Source organism: Sceloporus occidentalis, unplaced genomic scaffold, assembly GCF_023333645.1.
Source record: "Sceloporus occidentalis isolate IW3139 unplaced genomic scaffold, rSceOcc1.0.p SCAF_4, whole genome shotgun sequence".
NCBI classification, from domain to species: Eukaryota; Metazoa; Chordata; class Lepidosauria; order Squamata; family Phrynosomatidae; genus Sceloporus; species Sceloporus occidentalis.
This window is the reverse complement of record NW_028316984.1, coordinates 71795839-71817014: the sequence shown is the minus strand read 5'-3', so window position 1 is coordinate 71817014 and position 21176 is coordinate 71795839. Positions and strand designations below refer to the sequence as shown.

At 41.6% G+C, this 21176-nt stretch overlaps 1 protein-coding gene across 5 annotated transcripts in view; it reads left to right on the top strand.

The window, feature by feature from the left end:
• Positions 1 to 21176, top strand: part of LOC149313990 (ras-related protein M-Ras) — a 56458-nt gene that overhangs the window by 17275 nt on the left and 18007 nt on the right. For all 5 annotated transcript variants that reach the window (XM_089520314.1, XM_089520315.1, XM_089520316.1 and 2 more), the window contains exon 2: positions 15152 to 15362. In XM_089520314.1, coding sequence (XP_089376440.1) covers positions 15170 to 15362 — 193 coding nt within the window. In that variant the 5' untranslated portion in view covers positions 15152 to 15169. The remainder of the gene's footprint in view (positions 1 to 15151; positions 15363 to 21176) is intronic.

Sequence of the window (21176 nt, the reverse complement as noted above, 5' to 3'; positions counted from 1 at the left end):
TATCTTACCAAATGTTCACTTTAACTACATGGGACTACATGTAAATACATTTAGACCATGCATACGACAGTGTAATTTAAAGGTAGTTGTTTATGTCACAACTATTGCCATTACATGCAGCGAGATATGAGAACTACGATTTATGATTAACATTAGTAAAATAAAAATAGCATGGTATAGGAAAAGGTCAGTGAGAGGTGAAGCCATGAGTTACTGATCCAGGTGATGCCAACCCTAGCAGTGCCATTGCTCCTGATATTATCCGTTCAGCTCATTTGGTGTACAGCTTATTCATTTTCACAACAATGTCTTTCCCTCTGTTTTTCTGACCAAAGAAAAGAATGCCTCAGGTTGCCCTGAGGGTTCAGCTGGTGCTAGATTTGTGATTCCTGGACAGTCTTTGGATAATAAAAACCTTGGTTTTGCACCAGATTTCCATGCCTGAAATCATGAGAGGTCTGGGGTGTTTATTTGCTTTTTTTTTTTTTTTTGGGGGGGGGGGGGGCTTTCCTAATAGTTGAGGTGTAACTCAATACAACAGTGTAATACAATTTTTTCATCAAACTATGGCAGGCAGGGTGGGGGTGGGCAGTTGCTGCAAACTGCACAGATGGTATCATGTAGGAGTAATGTGCGCTTCCAGATATATTCGTGGTTTATATTGGTGGGAGGATTAATGTGGAGATGGTTTATTCTCCTTAAAAAAATATTCTTACCAAAAAAAAAAAAGGACAGCTGCTTCTCTTTTTCTTCAATGTTCTCATTAAAACCATGGCAACATTCAAACCCCCTTCTTTCTTAGCAGTAGTTATGTGAAATCTGCCGTCACCAGGTTGACTCAAAATAATACCAGAGAGTTGAGTTGTTCAAAAACTTCTTCATCCCTCTGCCTTCTGAATCTCAAGTAGCTCCGTGGATGCTGCACCAGAGTGGGCTGAGGATGCAGGCCCAACTGCACCACCAGGAGCCGGATTATCCTGGCTCCTTTTTGCTCCAGGCCAAAGGACCAAAGTGTGGCTTCAGTATGACTTCAGGCTGCTTTTCATCCCTTTTCATTGAGAGTGAAAACATGTCAATGACCTGGCAATTGCAGAAGTCCCCAGGTACGAAACATCACTAGTGGGGCAGTTGCGAGATTGGTGGTGTTGATGTCCCCTTCTCTCCCCCTGTCCCCCACTCCCTCACTACTCCCAAGTAGCCTGATTCCCCTTTTAAAAAATCTATTTCTTTTTTTAAACTTGACTTGCATGGAGTAGCAGGGCTTCAGAATCATGTATAAAAATAAAAAATAACCAAAATGCATGTTGGATAGGGCATAGAGCAGGGGATGGAATAAAGGGAGAGTCAGGTAGAAAGCATGATAGAAACAGCAGCCCCAGTCACATGATTGAATGTTCCCAGCTTCTAGCACTAGAGTAGCTTAAAACTTTAACTGAGCATTTGAACATCCAAAGAAAAGGCAAAGCTACCAAGGGAATGTGGACACAAAAACTATGCAAGTTCTAGGTGTGAACTATATTCAGTGTCTCACTCTCTGCAACGTAACTCTCTCACTCTCTGCAGTGCTAGAAATCTGGAGAGTGATATAGGTAGGAAAGTAATTTCTTTGCAAGAGTTTTCTCAAAAGGAATTAGAGATAGGCTGCCACCAGTCAGGCTCTACCTGCTGACATATAGTCAGTCTGTCCAGATTCTTGAGGATTTTTGGTAATCCTAATGCCAAAATTTTTTTAAAAACCCTCCCTTCACCCCAGTTCTAGGAAGTAATAAAACAGCAGCCAGTTTGTACCACTAATTTTTTGCAGAAAGCTCTGTAACACAGAACATCAAAACCTGATGAAAGTCCTCAAAATGCCAGTGGTAGTTTTACAACAATATCACTCTTCACACAGGAAAGGTTTATGAGGAATTTCTCTTTTTAAAACAACAGAACCAAATTGAAAACAACAAAGCCAAAACAAAAGGGAGATTATTTGAGGGGAAAAATGGAAAGCAAGGAAAGAACAAAAACAGGGATATATAATTTCAAATAAAATCTGTAAAGTCAATCTAATTTAGGGGCTATGCAGTCCGCCCCTAAGGAGTGGCCTTCAGCCTCCTCCAACTTCTCCAGATTGGGGTTGCGGCAACCGCAAAAAGGAGCCCCCCAAGACTCTAACAAAGGGTGCCTGTCCCACTCTGGGGAAACTGGATGAAGGAGTCCAGACTCTCAGCTACCCCATCAACATCAAAGACTACAAATCCTATCTGATCTGTGAGTAGAATAGGAAAATGTATTAGCAAGTCATGTCAGGGGCTTTTATTACTTTTCCTGGCTTGGCTGAAATGATCTAACCTGACTGTAACTTGTAACTTCTAATATTGTGCCTGTAGAAAAAAGATGGTCCTTCATGTAAAGGGATACCCTCTTACTATGGAGAATAAAAGGTTTTCCTTTAAAAGTACTCTATCTCTCATATTCCTCTTTCATATAGCTTTAGCCATTCTAGTCCCTTCACCAGGGTTGGGGGAGGGAAAGAAACATCTCTGCAGCATCAGAGACATGATGTGCCAGTGGAATCCCAGTAACATTGCTCTAAAGGGAGAACTCAAATCAGTGGGTGGTGGCAGATAGGATAGGTGCTCTCTAGAGGTCCTATCCTGCTCAGCAGGAGCAGGAAAGGGAGAATTTCAGAAGAATTACAGTCATGCTGACTTTCATGCCAGAGAGAGTTTTTCTGACATTAACTTCTTAATGTTAGATATTGTGATCTGATCTGAGGCCAATGTATTATTGGGCAGCACGTTCAGTAGAAGATGATGTGCACGTCATTATGCATATAGGGACAAAACAGCAATAATCATACTTAGGGTTTTTTTGTTTACATTCACCATGTGGTACATGTGATTCTATTTATGACAGCTACAGAGAGTTTTTAAAAACCTAAGCTAATATATCTATAAGCATCTCAACAATGTATACTTTGAAGGCACAGAAAAGTGCCATAAGACTGCTTGGTGAAGAATAAGCAAATATAGTGTTGTGCTCAGTTTCTCAGAGAAGTCCTCTTCCTCCAATTCATGTTCAATGTCGTGCTGGAAAAAAAGGGGAAACACATCTTTGATATCAGTCAGTAGAGCCTGTGAAGCAAGATGTAGCTTCTCATTCACTTTCTTTCTTCTTTTTTCCCCCCTTATCTAGTAAAACTGTTTTAATTAAGCATTTGGGATTTGAATTATTAAATAACATAGAAGATTCTGTCTGCTCCTGTTCCCTAGCTAATGTGCCTTCCAGACCATTATTGACTTTTTTAGACATCGAAAGCAAAATAGAGAATTTATCATACATACGTGACAGAATTTAAGGTTATCCTATCCCTAGTCCTAACAGCGCGTCTGGCGCTAAACACCTTGTCAGACATCCCATTGTCAGTGAGGATACAATAGAATACCAACATAGGAACAGCTTTTGTTGCCAGTCTTTTGAAAAGTATTTTTGAAGAATGTTTTATCACTAGTTCTGTTAGGAGTTCTGATTTGAATATTTACTACTTCACATGCTGTGTGTGTGTGTGTGTGTGTGTGTGTGTGTAGAACTGCATTTTTGAGAACTGTTTTGCAGTTTTTTTAAACACATGATCCTAAGGAGATAAGGTCATGACCAAGATTAATGTAGTAGTGTAGCATCTGCATGTGTGTGCCTACAAGTTGCCTGTCAATTTATAGTAATTTCTTAGGTTTTCTTAGGCAAGGAATCCTCAGATGTGGTTTTGTCAGTTCCTTCCTCTGAAATATAGCCTACAGCACTTGCTATTCCTTGGCAGTCTCCCATCCAAATATTAAGCAGGGCTGACCCTGTTTAGCTTCTATGATAAAACAGAATCTGGTGCAGGGTAGCAGGCCTTAAATTTGCACATGTATTCTGCAGACACAAAACCCAGCTTCTAGGTAATAGCAAAAGAGAAATTAAAATAAATGAATGTGTTGATTGTATACTGAATTTAGACTGTGAATAACTGAGGTGTGTGTGTGTGTGTGTGTGTGTGTGTGATTTGCCATCAAATCAACTTTTGGTATGAATGAAAGATCTCCCAGTCATGAGAACTTTTGCTCTGATTTTACAAATTCAGGGCAGCCATGGCTTTCATGGTTGAAGCAATTCATCTGTAATGTGGTAGTCTTCTTTTCCTACTGCCTTCCATTTTTCCCAGCATTATCATTTTTTTCTGCAATGAATTTGGATAGTGATTGAGGGGAAAACATTGTGTTATGCTAAGAGGAATTCCTTTCCCAATTATCCCCTCAGAAGATTTTTGTGTTATTTCTTGTATTTGTTTTAAGGGTTTCTTGTCTTTAAAGCAGTGACACCCTTCTTTGTTTCTTACGTGCTTTTCAGCTCAGAGGATTTCCTGTTCTGAAATTTGTCAAGAATTTTTTTAGAGTTGGCCTTCTTGAGTTAGTGGTGAAGGTGAAATATAGGATGCTGTCTACATCAGTGAAGGGCAGAAGGAAACAAACCTCTTGAGACAGATCTGTGCTGTGTTTGTGAAGCTTAGAAGCTTCTCTGAACACAAAAAAGAAGTGTATGTGATTGAAGGGTAGGAAGAGAAGTGAATTTCTCTTATGTGCCTGCCCACAAGCATGTGCTTATGCTGTTGGCAGAATTCCACATGCTAGTCTTTAAGGAACTAATAAGTGATATTTGTGATTACTATTATTTATGTGAACAGGACTCAAGGAGCAGCATAGCAATATGTCTGTCTTGCTGGGAAAAGACGCTGTTACATTTTTTGATCCTGGAAACTATTAGCCAATGATGTTGTACATTCATCTCATATGGGTGTTATGGTATCCCTCTCTGTTTCTCTCTCTCTCTTCCTCCCGCCCTGTTTACAGCCCATGCTTATGAAAAAACTGATGCTTATTTGGCTCATGTGAATCACAAGTTATACAGACCTGCATTTAATGTATCTTTCTTTCTAATTCTAAAGAGAGACTGAAATATTTCAAAGTGATTCTCTTACAGCATGTAAGTGGCTTCAAAGATCATTTGTGCTGCATTTTTGCAGTCTCATCTCTATTTCCAAACAGCAGAGGGACTCTAGTTTAATAAAGTAATCATGTTGCTTTTTTGTTACTCATTTTTGGTACTTCTTCTCCACTATCTATGGGGCGAAACAAATGGGCAAAATAAAGCAGCTTCCAGCCACTTTGAAGTTTATATGACACATGTCTCCACAACAGGTGGAAAATGAAATGAAGCCACAGTCTAGGGCTAAAAATCAGAGCAAAAAGAAACTGGGATACCCTGGAAAATGAGCATTTTTGCACCTGCATATAAATGCCCCAGTGTGAGTGTGGGGCTGCAGCAAAGCAAAAAATGAAAGTGCAAGCATCCAATGGATGTAATTAGAACACACACAACCAAACAGTCCAACGGGGGGGGGGGGGGGAGGGTGAAGGGGGTTGAAGGGGCATGTATGGAAGGGCCACCATGATTGTGCTTTGCCAATATATCATTTGTACACAGATATATAGATGGAGCAGTGCACGTGTGAGTGTGTGACTGATCAAAGGGATGGCCATGCAGTGGGATGGCATCTGGGCAGACATGGGAGGTCACAGGCGGTGTGTTTGTGCAACAGTGTGCATGCATGATGACAAGGCAACAAAACAAATTAGCCAGCGGCACGGCTTGACACTGTGTCATGCAGTCAGTCTGTGCGTATTCAGCCTGCTTTGGAAGTGGGTCATGTGGACAGCAGGGGTTCAAACCACTTTTGGAAAAAGAAGAATCGAACTGCTTTTTCCTGCCCATCTGTTCCAGCCCTATAATGTACATGTATATCAGTGATTCGTTTTACATGCTCCTTTTGTTTTACAAAACATAGTTGTCATGACTGAGAAGGGGAAGGGAATCAATTCTGCTTTCTCTCCAAGCAATCTTCCTAATGAAACCTACACGAGACAAAACCATTTAAAGCAACAAAAATAATTTAAAGTGAACATTAAAACATACTAAATGCAATTAAGAAGTTAAAACATATTTAAGATATTAAAACAGTTCAAAACCATCTGTTTCAGAGAAGTCGATGAGGCTCAAAAGCTTTGATGATCAATCACTTGGCACTGAAATGAAATCAGTGTTAGCACCAATCAGGTCTCCAAGGGGAGAGCATTCCATTATTGGGGTGTGACAGCTGAAAACGCCTTCCTCCACATCCCCACACAGTGTATTGATCACATTGGTGAGAAACAGAGGAGAGCCCCCACTCCAGCAGATCTTAATCCTTGGGCAGGTGCAGATAGGGAGAGATGCTCCCTGAAATGTCATTGTCTCAAGCCCTTTAGCACGTTAAATGTCACCATAAGCTCCTTGAATGTAGATCAAAAGCATATTAGCAGCTAGACTAGCAGCAGCATCCATGTATGTATTTAGCATAGTAGCACCCAAAGTAACTTTCCTATGTTCATGGAGTTGTTAAAGCCTGTTTTCTGTTTTGACTAGCTTGAGGTCATTCCCTCAGACATTGCAGCCCTCTGTTATAGAACACATCTGGCCATTTCTTGGTGTCCTTTTGTTTTGAATGGCAACCAAATAAATATCAATTGGTCATTATAACCATGATCAAAGGTAATTAAAAGGTTTCCTTGAATTTCCCTGTGCTTTGTGGAAGTTTGAGCTGGAGCAGCCAAAGGTGCTCAAGAGCCATAATTTCTCAGAGGGAACTTGCCCATTTCCAGGGATTGTGCTAAAAGGAAAGAGAGGGTATATTTTTTTAAAAAAATAATCCAAACCATTTCCTCCTTGTTTGGATTAGTTTTCGTTCTCTTATATCTACATAAGCAGGCAGTAGACCTTGTGAGTATCTGATTTCTTTCTGCTGCATACCTAATACACATTCATTGTTTCCATGATTACATGAGGGAGGCATTTTTATGCTGAAGAAGAAGAAGAAGAAGAGGAGGAGGAGGAGGAGGAGAGGCACTTAAAAATCTCCATAGAAGCAAATAATAATGGAATAAGGTTTTTATAAAAATAAAATAGGGCACAATTCAGCCATAGATAAGTACATTTAAGTGTCATTTATTTCAGTAGGAGAGGTGGAAGTACAAACTTCTTACCCTTGTTATTGAGAGATACAGGGACTGAAGGATTTGAACAAGAGTAGTAGTCTAATGTAATCATTAGAAGTAGTCTAATGTAATCATTAGACTCACTGCAAGGACTTTGGCTCTAATTCCAGCTGGGCCATGGAACTCACAGCTAACCTACCTGATAAGATTGGATCTATACCCATTTGCCATATAGGAACACCTATATACATATGTATGTCCTGAGTGCCTTGGAGAAAGATTGCAGTGTGAATGTACTAAAACTACAGAAACAATTCAGCAATAGTCAACTTCAGTATTCTTCCACTGAGACACAGAAATCCCCAAAGTGGAAAAACTAATACATTACTCAGATTGGATAGCTGCACATGTTGTTATGTGCTTATTAGTCTTTTTTTTTTTCTTCTCCTTTTTTTGCCCTTTGCACCAGTTTATGTCACCCAGACATGAGTAGCAGAGGAAAAGATGACCCTGCTACACTAAATTGCAACTGATGCTTTTTGGATCAACAGAGACAATCAGTAGAGATTCAACTTTGTTGATGGTGGATAGTGTCACCCTATCTATTCTTAAAATAGTACTCCAGCTGAAATTTACATTTTTAATCAATCAGTTAACAATGTAAAGAATTCTGTATCTTAAAGGAGAAGTTTTTTAAGTTGTTCCCTTCCCATGGGCCAATAGCATTTTTCAGCCACCATCCCCCCCACCTTGTCGGTCCTGGGAAGTCTACTGACAGTCTTAGCCTTGCTAATTAACCTATGAATGTGAGTGGGAGAAGGGCATTGTACTCTGCTCAGCCCTTACTGCTGCCTGTTGTTACGGAAAGTTTGCAGCACAGCAACACTCTGCTCCTGCCTACCAATGTGTTATACAGTACAGTGACGCAGGTTTTATTTGCTGAGACTATAATTCTGTGTTTCCTGAAATAACTGTTCAAACATCTATCAAGGAGCAGATGCCTTTGGCAATCTTGTTGTTCAGTTCAAATGCGGTATTTCATATCATGTGTGTGCACACATGCATCCAAGAGTATTCTGTTTCCCTTCCAGAAGAGATGAAGAATAGTTCTGGTATGCAGTTCTGACTCCCTCACATGAGGTTTAAAAAGGGGGGGAAATGTCAACCATAAAATGAGGCTAAGAATTGCACCATATGGCTTCCAAAGAGTTAATCACTCTCCACAAGATCATTTACAGAAGTGTCATCATTTCAGCTACAAGGTTTGCTTCAAGGATTTTAGAAATGGGCACCATACAAGGTTAGGCTCAGTTTAAGATGCTGAGCCTGAACCGCAAGGATAAGCAACCCATGAGCCTCGCACAACTCCCACCTCTTTTTGTGATCCCTGAAGGTCCCTCCATCTACCAATCTTTTTGTTAAAACATGGGAAATCATGCTCCAGGAACTAAGCTGCATATGGTTTCCATACCCTAACTCCTGCTCTCTCTCTCACTCTCTTTGTGTGTCAGTTTCTGAAAACTAGAAGCTGACTTCTGGCCATTAGGGATGGAAAGAATATCTACAGAAATACTATTTTCTGTGTACATAATACTGTTTCCTGAGGAAAAAACACTGTTTTTATGCAGCAGCGGCAACAATAACAACAAAACCCACAAAGTGAATTTTGTGCAGATATTCTAGACTGCAAGTAGTCTTTGTAAACTGCAGTTTTTGAATACTTTCTTGCTAAAATTACTCAATGCATACTTCAAGAATGAAATTAGTGAAGAATCACATCCCTACTGGCCACTTTAGGGTTCAACAATAGGGCATGTGGTGGACCCATAACCTTCAAAATTGTCTACCACTAGATTAGAGCCAGCAGTTCTCAAGACTCCTTTCCTGCACTCTTTCTATATTGATCTCTCCATTTTAGGTTCCCTGTGGAGGATTAGGACTGAGAGTATCTATGGCTATTGGTAATGAGAGCTATGTATTGCTTCCCATAGGAGAGGCAATAAGCCTCTCAGCACCAGTTGCTAAGGAAACCTTAGTGAGAAGATATTTCCCATGACTTTCCCATAGCCAACTGGCTGACAACTGGATTAACATCATGGTGAACTTTGGTTCTATCCAGCATGGCTCTTCTTGTGCCTGTGCTTTAAAACAAGAATGCTTTGTACAATATTGTGAGTTGGGCAACAGACACGCCTCTAGTTGTTCCCATCAGCCCCAGCCAGCATGGACAGTGGTGAGAGTTGGTGAAAACTGAAGCCCAAAATACTTTATTTGGAGTGACTAGCCTCCTCCAGCCTAGGACATGCACTTTGCTCATGTGGTGTGTCATTGTTATTCTTGTTCTAAAAGGTAGCACTGGAGCAACAGAAAGCACCTGAAGTAGCTTTAGGGGCCACTTTCTGTCCCAGGACTTGCTGAGGGCCACATTGTACTGCTAACCCCCCCCCCCAGTACACATAAAAATAGAAGTGACCAGAAGATATTTATTTTTCTTTTTAAAAAATAATTATCTTTTAAAATGAAACAGTAACAAGGATGACTGCAACAAATGTAAAAGGTGGGTTGCTCCTTGTGAAGTCTTCCAGGAAAGGCAGCTTACCCTCTTTCTGACAAAGGTGTGTATGTAGAAAAAAAGGGCAATTAGAGGAGTGGAAGCCAGAAAAACAGCCTGGGTGGATTTTGCCTACCCTTACTCTAGAAAGTGCCCAATAGTCACATAGAATGATAGAATCATAGAGTTGGAAGAGACCACAAAAGCCATCCAGTCCAATCCCCTGTCATGTAGGGGGAAAGAATCAAAGCACTCCCAACAGATGGCCATCCAGTCTCTGTTTATAAACCTCCAAAGAAGGAGACACCCCCACATTCTTAGGGAGTGTGTTCTACTGTCAAACAGCTCTTACTGTCAGGAAGTTCTTCCTAATATTTAGGTGGGATATCTTTTCTTGCAGCTTCAATCCATTGCTATGTGCCCTGATCTCTGGGGCAGCAGAAAACAAGTGTGTTCCATCCTTAGTATGCCAAGAAGTGGTGAGACTGGACGTGAGAGGCCACTTTGCATCTCCCTCCCCCTCCATGTTACTAACCTGTATGATGTTTTTTTTCCCTGCTGTCTCCTGAGTCTTTTCTGTCTAGACTTGGACAAATGAGGGAAAACTGAGGAGTTATCTCCTCAGTCTAGCACTATTGAAAAGGAAAAGAAGCAAAAACTGGGGAGCATCCACTGGAATCTACTGAAGAAACAAGAGACACATCTCAGAATGCTCAGGGAATTATTGTTTAACAGGCACAAAAGTCCAACACATTACAGCCTTTGTGTCTTCTGAGGGCCTTCTTTAGGGGGCTCCTTAGAATCAAACTTGAGAGAAATTTCTGCAGTGGGAGCTATTGAGCCATTTACTGAACATTTTTTTAAAAAAAATCTTTTGAGCACTTTTAAAGAGCACACATTATTAATTTGGTCTGTGCACTCCCATTATAGGTACCATATATACTCGTGTATACGTTGAAAAATATTGTTAAAACTTTGACCAAAAAAAAAAACATGTTTCAATGTATACATGGATCAATGCAGTAGTAGGCTGGGCCCCGGAGCCTCTTCTACAGCCTGGCTGTCTCCCAAAGGGACAGCCAGATTGGGGAAAGGCTTGGTGGGGGGAGGCTTGCCTCTGTCCTTTTCCCCAGTCTGGGTATCCTATGAAGGCAGGAGCATATCTGGGCTGAGGAAAGGCTTAGGTGGGAAAGGCTTGCCTCCCTTCATGTTCCCCAATCTGGGTGTCTCTCACAGTGACAGCTGAGCTGTAGAGGAGGAGGAAGAGCGAGTGCTCACCCCTGAAGTGTCCTCCCTAGCTTGGCTGTCTCCCAAAGGGACAGCCAGGCTGCAGTGGGGAGGAAGGGTACAGAGACCCAAATTTTACCCTCGACTTATCCACGGGTCATCTCAAAATCCCTGATTTTGGCCCCAAAACCTGACCTCAACTTGATAATGTCGACTTATACTCAAGTATATACGATATTTCTTGAGTATCTTCCTTCTGCATTTCTCTAGCCCTGTCCATCCCTAGCTTTAGCACTGCTACTGTTCCTTATTTCAAGGAACAGATGGAACAGATCCATGACATGTGAAACTGTTTCTTGAAATAAGGATCACATGCCAAGACTGCATTGTTCCAGTTAGATTACATAGAAAGCTCTGGATTTTTTTAAAATGGGCTTTTTCTTTTCATTTTCCAGCTTAACTCACTCATGTGAGACTAGGACACAGAGCAATGGATTCAAGATACAGGAAAAGAGATTCCACCTCAACATTAGGAAGAACATCCTGACAGTGAGAGTTGTTCAACAGTGGAATATGCTGCCTCACAGGGTGGTGGAGTCTCCTTCTTTGAAGGTTTTTAAAAAGAGGCTAAATGGCCATCTCTCAGGGTTGCTTTGATTCTGTGTTCCTGCATGGCAGAGTGTTGGACTGGATGGCTCTTGTGGTCTTTTCCAACTCTATGATTCTATGAGTTACTTCGGTGGTTTGACAAAGCTATTTGTATGACTAATCACTAATGTTACCCTTGCCATAGAAGGTCTCCATTGGCTACTTGTCATCCTCACCAACTGTCTAATTGAGCTGAGACAGGGAGCATTTCAGGAAACAGAGGCTTGTTTATCCAGCTCCCAAGAAAAGACGTGTATACTGTAGCCTTGCCCAGTGGGGATCTAGCACCAGGCATCACCTGGTGTGGGAGGATGGGACTACTGGGGGGCAGTACTTCTGGTGGGACTTCTGAGGCTGGAGAAACAGCCACGCAGGTGGGAAAAATGACCAGCTGGGCAGGGGAAGCACCACACAGGCCATGGAAATGGCTGCCCACCCAGGCCAGAGACCCCCCCCCCAAGGCCCAGAGCGGCACCTGCACAGCCCAAGGGGCATATGTGAGCCAAAGAAGTCCCTGCTGGGGGCAGGGGCTGACATGGTGTCACCACCCTCTTCTAGGGGTGTCACCTGGTGCTGCCCACCCACTCACCCCAGTGATGCCACTGGCCTTGACATTGCTATTTTCTTATGGGAATGCAGTGCATGGTCTCCCCAATGTGATTCATCCCAACCCTGATTTAGACTACAACTCCCAAATACCCCATCTGGCATGGATAGTGGTCACAAATTAAAGCAGGAGCAGTACAAAACATCTGAAGGACATCAGAATGGGGAAAACTGGCATCGTTTGTAGCCTCGGACATGTTGTCTCAGGTTTGATCCTGAAAATACTTCATCATTACTAAATAATTGTCATTATTACTTAATTCCAAGTGAACTCAGCTAGGATTTTACTGTTAATGTCTAGAGTCTCTTTCTAATTTGTCAGTTATAGCATTTTAATACCCCTTTAACTGCCATAGCTCCGTCCTTTGGCATCCTGGAATTTGCAATTTCTTAGAACAAAAAAAATTCAATCAGAGAGTTCTAGTGCCTCATCAACTACAGATCCCAAGACTCCATAGGATGCAGCCATGGCAGTTAAAAGGGTATCAAAGTGTTATGACTGCATTGTGAAAGACACCCTAGAAAGAGATACCCATAGGTAAAAGAAATAGGGGCAGGCTTGGATCTCGTAACTGTTGCTTAATAGGAGCAACAGTGTGAATAGGCTAGCTGGAAGAAAGCTCCCACAGAAGCACCAAAATAACCCCAGCAGCTGTTGTGTGAGTTGTGTGTGTGTTTCCTGTGAGTTTCATAACAGGATTAAGCAATTTCAACGTCACCCACATTACCATGGCTACTGTAAATCATTGTCATGTGCAGCTTTTCAGTTAAGGAGACTTTCTGGACATAGACTCCTTATTTTACAGATATTTTTCCCCTTTGGTAAGAAAAGACTTTTTGATTCTGAGATTCATATGCCATTTTAAAATTTCTGGCTTCCTTGCTAACTAGAACCAAGGAAAACAAAATTGGCACATTTGTCTTCTGCCCATAGCCACCAACACCACCAGCACCTCTTAACAGGCTTGAATCAGGGTAGACTTCTATGTAGAGAGAGCCAGACAGATCCTGTCTTTGAACATACTTCGACACTGTTGTGGGAGTGCTAAAACTATGCAATGAAATGCTGATCAGTGCAGTAAAGCTCAGTTCAGACAAGACAGAGGTAGTTTTAGTTTAGGGCAGGACAAGTTTGAGCCTCTTGGATAATACCGAACTCCAGTTCCCATGAACTCAAATTAGTCTGACTAATGGTTCCCCGGCATCTGGAAGTTCAAATGTTTGCTATCGCTCTGTTACTAGTGGTCATCCCTGCCCAAATGAGTACTATTTAAGCTATTCTGGGGGGCACAAAGGACCTGATCATAGTTTGAGAATCCTCACTGATCTTTCTTGATCAAGCAGCCTTGATGGTACAGTTTTTTTCTTAGTAGTTTAGACTGAGGTACTAGCTATGACCTTAACTAAGAGAGAACAGCCTTGCTTCAGTGATTTAGTGAGCTAGTAACTTCTCAGTTGGATTATTGCAATGTGAAGTATCTGAGGCTGGGGTTAAAAATGATCCAGAAGTACTTATTAGTCAACAACATGCTGTGAGATTGCTAACTGGGACTAGTAAACATATTGCACGGCACTTACAGGAACAGGAACAGAACGGAACAGAAAAGGGGGGAAATGTGTGTTACTGTACAGGAGAATGCCACCCAGAGAACCCAAGCTGTTCCCCAGCCATTCCTAGCAGCTGATTCTGAAGGATGATTTTGAACCATTCTTCAAAATCAGCTGTCATGAAACTTCTATGGCAAGGGTGACATTGGTGATTTCCCCTTCCATACCAGTCTCCAGTATAGAGCATGTGTTCTCTGTAAAATCCCTATGCACACACTGGCTGTGTCCCTACCTGCCTCAGTGAAGGACTGAGAGTCTTTCCTCACCACTCACCAGGAAGAAAAATGGGAAGTCAGCAGTTCTTCTCTCCACCTCAGCAAAGAAGGATTGAGACTCTTCACCAGGGAGAAAGAAGCTTCTCCCTTTACATCCAGTCACCTTGGAAGCAGAAACTGAACAACTGGCTGAGCAATGATCAAGATGCTGAACTGGCTGTCCATCATGACAGTTTGCATCAGGATTGGAGATTGGACTCTGTGAGATCTGGACTACGCTCTTTAACTAGAACCATAATTGTATCTTGGGGTATCAGATGGGAAGGAATTTATCCTTTTCCTCTTCATCTTCATAAATCTCCTGCCCTGTGTGGCTACAAAATTTAGGCCTGTTACAGACTGCCAAAATAAAGCTGCTTCGGGTCTCTTTGGAGATATGCTATTTAAATGATGCATGAGTCCTAAGAGTCTGGAGGTCGCGCCAAAGCCACACTCCATTCTTAAGCACTGGAGTGCAGCTTTGGTGTAGCTTCCGGATTCTTAGGATGCATGCATCATTAACAGCATACCTCCAAAGAGACCCGAAGCAGCTTTATTTTGGCAGTCTGTAACAGGCCTTAGCCATTAAAAAAAGGCCTTTCCTTGGTTACCTTGTATAAGTCAGTGTGGACTCTGTGGTATTTTGTAAAGGGAACTTGGTTATATTTCTAAACAACCCCTTTCCAACCCATGCTTACATATTCTTACATGTGCCAGAGTACTATATAAAGGACTTGCTGAAACTAAATAATGTATGGGTATCCACTTTCAAGTCACCTGTTGACTTATGGTTCCCCATGAATTTCATAGGATTTTCTTAGGCAAGGAATTCTCAAAGGTGGTTTTTGCAGTTCCTTTCTCTGAAATATACCCTAGAGTACCTGCTATTCGTTGACAGTCTCCCATCTAAGTACTAATCAAGGCTGAGCCCATCTCGCTTCCAAGATCAGACAGGATCTGGTGCCTTTAGGATATTTAGGCCCCAAACTAATCATAGCAGAATAAAATACATTACAGTAAATGAAAAAAGCAAATTTGAAAACAAATTTCAAAATAATAGCAAGAATAGGCAGCTCATAGAACATAATTTAAAATGCCATACTATCTCTGCTATCCTGGTTTTTTGTTTCTTTCATTTTATATTGATGTAACATTTTCTGTACCCAATGTATGATCTGATAAGTTTTCTCTTTCCTTCCCAGGTCTGAATTGTTAGCACCATGGCTACAAGTGCTGTTCCAAGTGAAAACCTCCCTACATACAAGCTGGTAGTGGTTGGGGACGGAGGTGTGGGAAAGAGTGCCCTCACCATTCAGTTTTTCCAGAAGATATTTGTGCCAGACTATGACCCAACCATTGAAGATTCATACCTGAAGCATACAGAAATAGATGGGCAATGGGCAATTCTGGATGGTGAGCCACATATTCTAATTTGATTCACTTTTAATATTGTAAGTGTATAATTTCCATTTACTTTTGTTGTTTGCGTGCCTTCAAGTCATTTCCAACTTATGGCAACTCTAAAGTGATCCTATCACAGAGCTTTCTTTGCAAGATTTATTCAGAAAGATTTTGCCAGTGACTTGATCTGAAGGTGAGAAAAGATGACTTGCCCAAGGTCACCCCAAGGGTTTCTATGACTGAGCACAGATTTGAACCCTGCTCTCCCAGAATCCTAATCAAACTTATCAAACCACTACACCATGCTGGCTCACTCCATTTACTTTATTTTCTGCATATAGATTCTTGATCTCTGGACAAAATCAACTGGACCAGTTTTGGTTTGTCCTTAATTCCTCCAGACTGGCCTTGCAAATAAGTCCACAAAAATTAGTAGCCTGTACAAAATTTTACTAGCCAACAGAGGAAGGACAGAGAACTTTTTTCCTTTCTGCAGCTGCCTTTCATATTCTTGAGCCAGTTGCAAGGGATGGAACTTCCATCCTCTGCAAGTTTGCTTGGTTCAGTGATGGGGAGAAAAGTATCACAATCTTGTGTTCCACCTATTCTGACTTGTTCACATACCTCCATTCAGTTCTTGTCACTTCTAGGCCAGCGATTAAATGCAGTCCTAATTCAGAACACAGGTATTCAAATTTCATTGGACAATTGGTTTTCTGCTTCATAGGGAATCAGCAAGACATGAAAAGGAAAGTTTCCCACATGTTGTAGATCAATAATTAAAATTTTGGTTTTTGTTCTTATTTTATGAAGTTTTTTGGATTGTAAACTATTAATGTAGATTAGGTAAAAATGCTACCGTTTCAGTTCACATGCAGCAGATCCCTGAAAATTACATTATGTATGTGGCCTATACTTGGCTGTGTCCAAAGAGATAACAGTTATTAAGAGACAGGCTATAACAAATTGCAATAATTATAGACAAAATGTTGAAAAATGTCATCAACTTTTATCTTCTGAAGAAAATAGACATTTCAAACATAAAAATTTGATTGCTTTCTTCCTTACTGTTGCTTGAATGGAAATCACTAGTTGTTGGAAAACTGGAAATATTTCCTTTGAGACCTGATGGAAGAGATATGGGATCTATGCTTTTTAGAGAAAATGTCAGATAATATGAAAATATATAAAGGACCAGTAAATCATGATACTTTGTTGAAAATGCCTTCCATTTATAGAATATGTGAATCAACCTTGCAAACTGTGAGACCACCTCAGTCCCATCTCAAAGTCTCGTCAGATATTATAACAAATTCTTGTGATAAGGAAGACAAATCTTTTGGAACTGCCCTAGTTGCCTAAAATAAATATTGTCATGATGCGGATTTTATTGTTGTAATATATTAGATGATTTTATTCACTGAGTGTACCCTTTTATGTTTATCAATTTTATCAAATTTTAATAAGAGAAGGGGGCTATGTGCCATTTGTAGTTGTGCCCATTGCTTTTATACAGGACAGTACAATAAGAACAGATGGTGATAGGTCCATGAGAGAACACTCTGTCTTTATTCATTTACCCTGTATAGGCAGATGGAGTGTAAGATTGTCAAATGATAATATATGATTAGTTATAAAGTTCCTCACCAGAAATCATAGAAAGATTAAGAATTTGCATTGTAAGAGCCATTGGCAGTTGGCATCAATCAGGAGAGCAAGACAGAGCAGAGCCTAAGGAAGAAGGCAGCTCAGCCTGGAGAAAGACACTAAAGACTCCAACTGGGGGCTAAAAGATCAGAATAGCAGTGAGCAGGACAGCAAAGCAAAAATTTGTGAAGGCAGAAGCTAAGGAGATCTGTTGGGAGAAGAGTATAGTAGCAGTTCCACACAGTAAAGCAAAGGACAGCTTATGCGTTGGAGGCAGCAGACCTCAAAGGGCTGTGAGTCTTTGGGGAGATAAAACCAAAATGCTTGTGCTATATCTTTGCCAGTAAAGTCTGTAATCAGAAAAGAGTCTTCAGGTTTAGATCTCTGGAAGTGCTAACTGGGAAGGTAGCGGAACGATAGTAATTGTCTCCAGGGAGGCACACAGATTACTGACTGGATTTTAGTGGAGTTACAAAAGTAATGCAAAGGCCTGTCATCACTATTTACCAACAATTCTGGCCAACATTCCTTACAACTGCACACATCCACCGGGTTAAAAACTGATGATATGATACAGCAACAAGAGAGAGGACAAGTGGTCTCATATTATGCCTACTCTAGTTCGATTGGAACAATTCCTGTTATGTTCCAGGGGAAAGTTCCAGCACAGTAACAGTTAAGGATGCTCTGATACAAGCAGTGTGAAGGGATAAAAGATAACATCTACACATTTATTTGCACACTGAAATGCTAACTCTTTCTCTAAAGAGCTCTAAATGAAACATATGTGGTTAGGCTGTGGAGTCATTAAGGCAGCAAGAGTGACTTTTTAAAGGTCATCCATGAGCTTCATGGAGAGCAGGGATGTGAATCCAAGGCTCCTTAATCCGTGTTCAGCCCTCAAGCAAGTTGCCTCTGTTTTCACACATGCATGAAAAACGAAGAGAAAAAGTAATAACATATGTTTGAAACCATCCCTGACATCAACTCAGCTTTGGGCTCAGTGGTATACACTTTTTAAAATGTACATTTAGAAAGCACTCTATTGACTCTGAAAAGAAATCAGACAAATATTTATTTTTTCCCTTGTGATCTGTGTAGGAGATTATTATAACAAGGTAGATTCATTCCATAAACTATGGATTATTATTCAAGAAATGTTTTATATTAGTCACACTTTCTCTGCATGCTGTTATTTTCATTATTTCTCTCCTTGGTTCAGCACAGCCCATTGCTAATGAGTTAGATGCATTTATACTCATGCCATGTGTATGCATACACAGATCAAATCCAAGAATTGTTCTTGCTAGACTAGTTAGTTCAACTCTAGCTTTACACAGTTTCAGTTAGATAATTCAATTTAATCCCAGTTTTCAAGAAATACTGCTATGGCAATCATCTTTCAGTCAGATGCTATTAAAAGGTGGGTTAATTTTATAAAAAATAATAATCTTTCATGGATAGAAGATAATCTGGAAATGTTTCAGCCTGGAATTCAAGCAAAATGCTTTAATAAGGCAAGAATTAAGGAAGGCTATCAAACTCCTTGCTCATATAAGAGAGGAAAGAAAAGTCGACACTGTAGAAAGTGGTCAGGAAGGAAGAGGCAGTTTTTTAAAAATGTAGGTCTTGCAACTTAAGCTCTACACAGCTAGTACTATTGCATTATCCATCAGGCATCTTCACAACCCTATGACTTTATGACCAAAATCCTAAACTTCCTTAACTAGAAATAAATTCCACTGAAATTAGGCTTGCCATATCCCGCCTGGGGGCGGGACTTTCCCGGTTTGGGGCGGGGCCACACGGTCCCACCCCGGTTTAGCCCCTCCCCCGGGACCTCCCCCCCCAGCAAGGCCCTGGAGGCAGCTCCAGCCCTCCCCATGGCTGTGTGCCACCCTCCCCGCCTCCCTGCCTGGCTTAGCCTAGAGAGCAGGTCTTAAAGACATCGGCTACTCAGAGCTATTGCCAGCCCACTTGGTACAGTATATATACCCTGCAAAAGGCATTACTTTCAGGTTACAGTGAGGAAAAAAAAAGGCCATAAATCGTTCCTGTTTCCCTGGGAGTCTAAATGCCTCATCTTTTAAATGTCTACCACTCAGTATTGTAATTCTTTATCACAGGGTCGTTTTTGAGGCCCTAAACACCTTTACTTGTAATATGCAAATTTCTCCCGAAGCTGACCAATGGGAAAGAAGCAATCAGCCCTCCCCTTGGGTTGGTTTTCAATGGCTTGGAAGGAAGAGATTTTGCCTTGCTTGTAAATAGGAAGGGCTTTGGGATAGCAAAAGGCTGCAGAAATAGTTTGACCCCCCCCCCCTTAAACATCCATGGCTCAGTGCTATGGGATTCTGGGAATTGTAGTTTCTTGTGGCACCAGAGCTCTTTTGACAAAAGGAGACTGAATGATTCACAGAGGAGGCGTTGCCTGGCTGGGGGCAGAGCCTCTTGCCAGCAGTGAGAAGGCTGCGATGATGAGGAAAAGCAGGGGCTCCTCTGGTGGTCCTGGTCACTTCCCTTGGCTCCCTCCCTCCTCCTCCTCCTCCTCCTCCTCCTCCTCTCAGAGCTCATTCACACTCCCTGGCTTTTCTCTCCCCCCCCCCCCCCCGCACTTTGAGACCCCTTTAACTGCCAAAGCTCAATGCTCTGGAGTTCTGGGGTCTGTGAGGCATTTGGCCTTCTCTGTCAGAGAGCTCTGGTGCCACAATAAACTACAATTCCCAGGATTCCATAGCACTGAGCCCTGGCAGTCCAAGCAGTGTGTTTTGGACACAGAGATCCTTCAAATGAATCCAGTCCCTAGCTTTTATATCTCTCACACACACTGCAGGAATAACCCACTTTGAGACTGCTTTAACTCAGTGCTAGGGAATCCTGGGAATGCGAGTGTTTGGGAGACATTGAGACTTCTCTGTCAGTCATGGCTCTGAGGCCACAATAGACTACAATTCCCAGGATTCCCCAGCACTGAGCAGTCTCAAACTGGACCATTTCCTCAGTGTGGATGCACCTGGGGAGGCATTCTGGGCACTGCAGTTCAACTACGTTTGGAGGGTTATGGGACTCCCTGTCAGAGATAGCTCTGGGGCCACAATGTACTACAGTTCCCAGCATTCCCCAGCACTAACCCAGGACAGTTAAGTCACTCTCGAACTGGATTATTTCCTCAGTGTGGATGCAGCTTTGGTGAGGAACTCTGGGCATTTCAGTCCAGCATTGTTTTATTTCTGCAGTGTGTTTTGGACCAGAGACAAGGTGACCAGACATCCTCCTCCTTTTCCAGGACATGTCCTCTTCTGTCAAATTTCAAAATGTCCTCCATTTGGATCATGGCTAAGAAGCATGGATTTATAATTACATGGGTGTTTTTAGCTTTTATTTTTGGCCATGTCCTACATATTTTTGCTTGGGTGCCCTACATTTTGGGGTGAGGGCATTGGTCACCTTGGTCAGAGAGCTTTCCAGGGGTTAACTGCCATTCTGCTGTGGAGCTGGAACAGACCACCATTCCCAGAATTCCATAGCATTCAGCCAAGACAGTTAATGTGGTCTCAAACCAGATTATTTCTCCAGTGTAGATGCAGCCCAAGCCTTTTGCCTCTCTTATGCCTGAGATTTCAAAGCCCAGCCTTGGCACCACAACAAACTACAAATCCCAGGATTCCATAGGATGGAGTGATGAGAGTGAAAGCAGTGTGGCAGCAGCCTAAGTGTGCTTAATGCAGTTCTTAACATGGTGTACCTCTTGCCTACAGAGTCTCACAAGACTTTTTTGTTGAACAACTTGTACCCATTAACTCCATTTCATGTCTCCTTTATTTAGTGGGGAGGAATACAGACAAAACAAGTCAAAATGAAGAAAAACCAAAGTCCCTTGACCAAAGGGTTTGTTTGTGGAATAAGCCTCTGAAATATGCAAGAGGCAATGTTAAAATAAAGCCATGTTCAATGCTCAAATGTGCTGTTTGGAATGGGGAGAGGGGGGTGGCCAGAAAGGGAAGTACATTTCCGTGATCTGTCTACGAATAATGTCAAAACGTCCTCCATTTTGATCATGCCTAAGAAACATGGATTTATATTAACATTTCTAAAAAAGCCTCAATTTTTTTGCATGTCCTCCATTTTTAAAAAATGTGTCCTACATTTGAAAATGTTGTCCTGCATTTGTCCTACATT